Raw genomic sequence first — 3,535 nt, forward strand, 5'->3', positions numbered from 1 at the left:
AAAAAGTTAATCTTTGTTGAAGAATTACATTAATGGAGAATATTAAAAACTAATTTACCATAAATAATAGAAAAAAAACACAGTCCATAATAACTCATAAATATCACTGTAATATTAAACAGTATCTTGTTTACACTTGGATCTTTTTATGTATGATTTATTTCACTTTTTAGTTAAAGATCGACACCTTTAAGCTAACCATAAAATAAAAATAATAATAATAACCTAAAGATGTAAATTTTTCTAAAGTAATTTTCTAGGCATATCTAGAAAATTTTTCAGTTAAAACAAAATCATAGTCTTTAAGCCTGAATGTGTTTCTGTACGGTATTAAAATAATTATTTGTCAAGTTGGAATATTAAACCTAAATATTACAATATTATCTCTGTTAACACTATATGTTCAACTACTTTTTTGTTTTCATATTATGTTAAAGTTTTTCTCCGTTACTCTTTAGATGTGTTTTCCACAACTAAACCGATCCAGTTGTGTCTACAAGATTCAGCCACGATTTTTTAACCAGTCGATCTGTGTATACTGTGATATGGAGACATCAGGAGGAGAATGGACGGTAGGTGAACTAAACATTGTTTTGTGTACAGCTTTAGTTAATTCTCAGTTAATTGTTGTTTTCGTGAAACATTTAATTAAAAGTTTACCATTATTTCCATAGAAGAATAAACTGGTTTGTAATATAAATTCAGTTATTTAGAGAACTGCAAAATAAGTTTCAGAACGGAACCCACATTAAAAAAAAATGGAATATAGGAGTTTAACTTGATATTATGATAATATTATCCCAAAAAGCATCTATGAAACATAAATTCAGATGGTATGAATACAGGTTTCATAAAGACAGAATAATTTTGATAATTATAAAACTTAGTTATCTCAGTATTTCTTATTTATTTTCTTATTTCTAGTTGATTGAAAGAAGAGGAGATTTTGGAAAACCAGCTGAATATTTCTGTAGATCGTGAGTAGTGTGTTTTTTACTATTTATTTATTATACAATGCTTTTGTTTCAGGAAATAACGCCATCTTCTCGTTGAACAATCAGGACAATACGGTGTTCCGTGTTGATCTGGAAGATTTTGAAGGAAGTCGAAGATATGCAGAGCATGACGAGTTCTTGGTACGAAGTGAAAGAGAACTATATAAAATGAGTTACAAAACGTACAAGGGTGACGCCGGTGAGTTTAAACATTATTCCAGTATATAACATCTTACATTACTTGTTTATGTATTATTTATTAATTATTTCGATATTATTTTAGTAAATTCTCTCGATCACCACAACAACATGAAGTTCAGTACCAAGGATAAAGAGAACGATAAATATAGCGGTAGTTGTGCTCAAAACCACAAAGGCGGATGGTGGTATAATTCATGCCATAATTCCAATCTAGACGGTTTGTATTACAGAAAAGATAAGGTAGATACAACCGGTGTTACCTGGTATGAGTGGAAAAGTAAACACAGTACACTAAAGACAAGAGAGATTAAAATAAGACCTGTGTAGTTTATTATTGGTAACTAAATAATAAATAAAATCTAAATATACTGTGCGAAATTATATTTTACGTCATCTGTCATGATAGACAGAGAATATAGACAGATATTATTGACATGTTTTTTCTGTGCTCAGTGTGTAATGATATTTTAGTGGATATCTTATCGTAAACAAGTAAAGTAATTTTGGAAAATGTTTACGACTGTTACTTTAATCTAATGTGTTCTGAATAATCTAAAATATTTTTAATTATAAAAATGTTATAATTAAAATGTTTATCTATAAAGTTTTTCTCCGCTAATACTTTAAGAAAAGTGTGTTTAATATCTATAGAATTTATACATGACATATTGTCTTCTGTTTCTGTTTGGTTTGTAGAATCATTAACACTTTTCCCCTTCAGATGGCGCTGTGTTGAAAAGTTCAATAATATCCCGAAGTTCGAAATCAACTCAATACTGACCGTTTTCTCGCTTTCAGATTAATTATTTGTTTGAATAGTTACATGAATTTAGTGTTTCTAGAAAATATAATCTAGGACCTTCAGTAATAAGAAAGTTTTTTCATATTATTCTAATAATTACATTTCAAATCTCATATTTTGTGTTGTTATTAGTAAACATTTATTAATGTTAAAATTAAAACTACAATGAAGAAACAATATACAAGTACCTTATATGTCTATCCTATCGCTTGTTCTTCTAACGTATAAGATTTATCATACATTTTATGGACAGGCGTGGCTCAGTTAACGTGACTTATTGTGGTTTTGAAAGTATATGTTTTAAGTATTCCTCCAAAAACACTAACCATTTCAGGCCATTTTTTGTTATAAATTCAAAAGTTAAATACCAATATTGAAATATTTTGTTAGAGTAGTTCGAGAATTGTTTGTAGGCGGCCCCCCGCTAGTACAGCGGCATGTCTCCGGATTTACAACGCTAAAATCAGGGGTTCGATTCCCCACGGTGGGCTGAGCAGATAGCCCTTTGTGGCTTTGCTATAAGAAAAACACCCACACCAACACAATGCCTGTAGGCGTTGTTCATTATCTACATTCCTTCTATTGGGAATATTGGGTAAAGCTGGTGTAAATCATTTAGATAATTACATAGAAATACGTATTTAAATTCCACTCAAATGTATTATAACATTTATTAACACAACGATTCAAACCGTTTAAAATTAGTGTCAGTAATGTTGGTGTTACTACCAACCTAAAAAAACAGAATAATTTTAAAACCAATCTATTCAAAGCAATGATTACAGTGAAATGTCTTAAGTACTGTATTTGTGTTAATGAAAGCTCAGCGGTATAGAAACTTTCTTATGACATATAATGAACATATGTACAAGTATCAATATAAACATTCTTTCCAAGAACGGCTCTAGAGGATGTGGGTCTAGGGTACATCCTCCTAACGGGTGAAGAGAAACCCCCGTATTCTCGACAATATAATACAGCTAAAAAGAGAAACATGCCGTTTGATGTCAGAAGAAAAATACGTTACGTATTCGTTTGGATTCATAAAATTTATAGTAATGTCATATATCTTGACTGTAACCATATTGGTTGCTTCATAAATTAAACTGAGTTATGTTAGTGTTTACCAAACATTAATGTAAAATAGAAAATATTCTACATACCTGAAAAAACCTTAACCAATAGTACTGAAGAAAACCGTGGAATATTCTATATTTGAATATTAAATTACACTTATCTTCAATATACGTGAAAAAACAAAACTGTAACAAATGCAGTAAGAAAGTTATTTCGTGAAATATTCTATATCTAATAGCTATAGTATAGTAATTTAAAAAATAAAAAAATGCAGTAATAGAATCGTAGTCCACTTCTTTCATAAACGGTATGGAAATGAAATATTTAAAATATTCCCTGGGTCGTAGACATAATTCAAGCTTCACTCATTTGAGGTCGTGGTCTTGGAAGTCTTGAAAATATTGTGCATGGATGATCGCTGTCTGTGATCAAATTCTTTGACGCAATTCTGGCTCATTCT

General features: G+C 29.9%; 1 protein-coding gene across 1 annotated transcript; it reads left to right on the plus strand.

Annotated features, from left to right (window-relative positions):
- The first annotated feature begins 565 nt into the window (after window positions 1-565).
- LOC143236309 (techylectin-5B-like) lies at window positions 566-1,932 on the plus strand. The gene is made up of 4 exons (XM_076474586.1): window positions 566-572; window positions 1,030-1,194; window positions 1,279-1,436; window positions 1,918-1,932. The coding sequence occupies exons 1-4, from the start codon at window positions 566-568 to the stop codon at window positions 1,930-1,932; spliced, it is 345 nt and encodes a 114-aa protein (XP_076330701.1).
- Window positions 1,933-3,535: the final 1,603 nt, after the last annotated feature.

The sequence above is a fragment of the Tachypleus tridentatus genome, chromosome 13 (genome assembly GCF_004210375.1).
Source record: "Tachypleus tridentatus isolate NWPU-2018 chromosome 13, ASM421037v1, whole genome shotgun sequence".
NCBI lineage: Eukaryota > Metazoa > Arthropoda > Merostomata > Xiphosura > Limulidae > Tachypleus > Tachypleus tridentatus.

Excerpts from the sequence above, each read along its gene's own strand:
- LOC143236309 (XM_076474586.1), top strand. Across the intron at positions 1,195-1,278 it reads AACGTACAAGGGTGACGCCG|TAAATTCTCTCGATCACCAC; the intron begins GTGAGTTTAAAC and ends ATATTATTTTAG.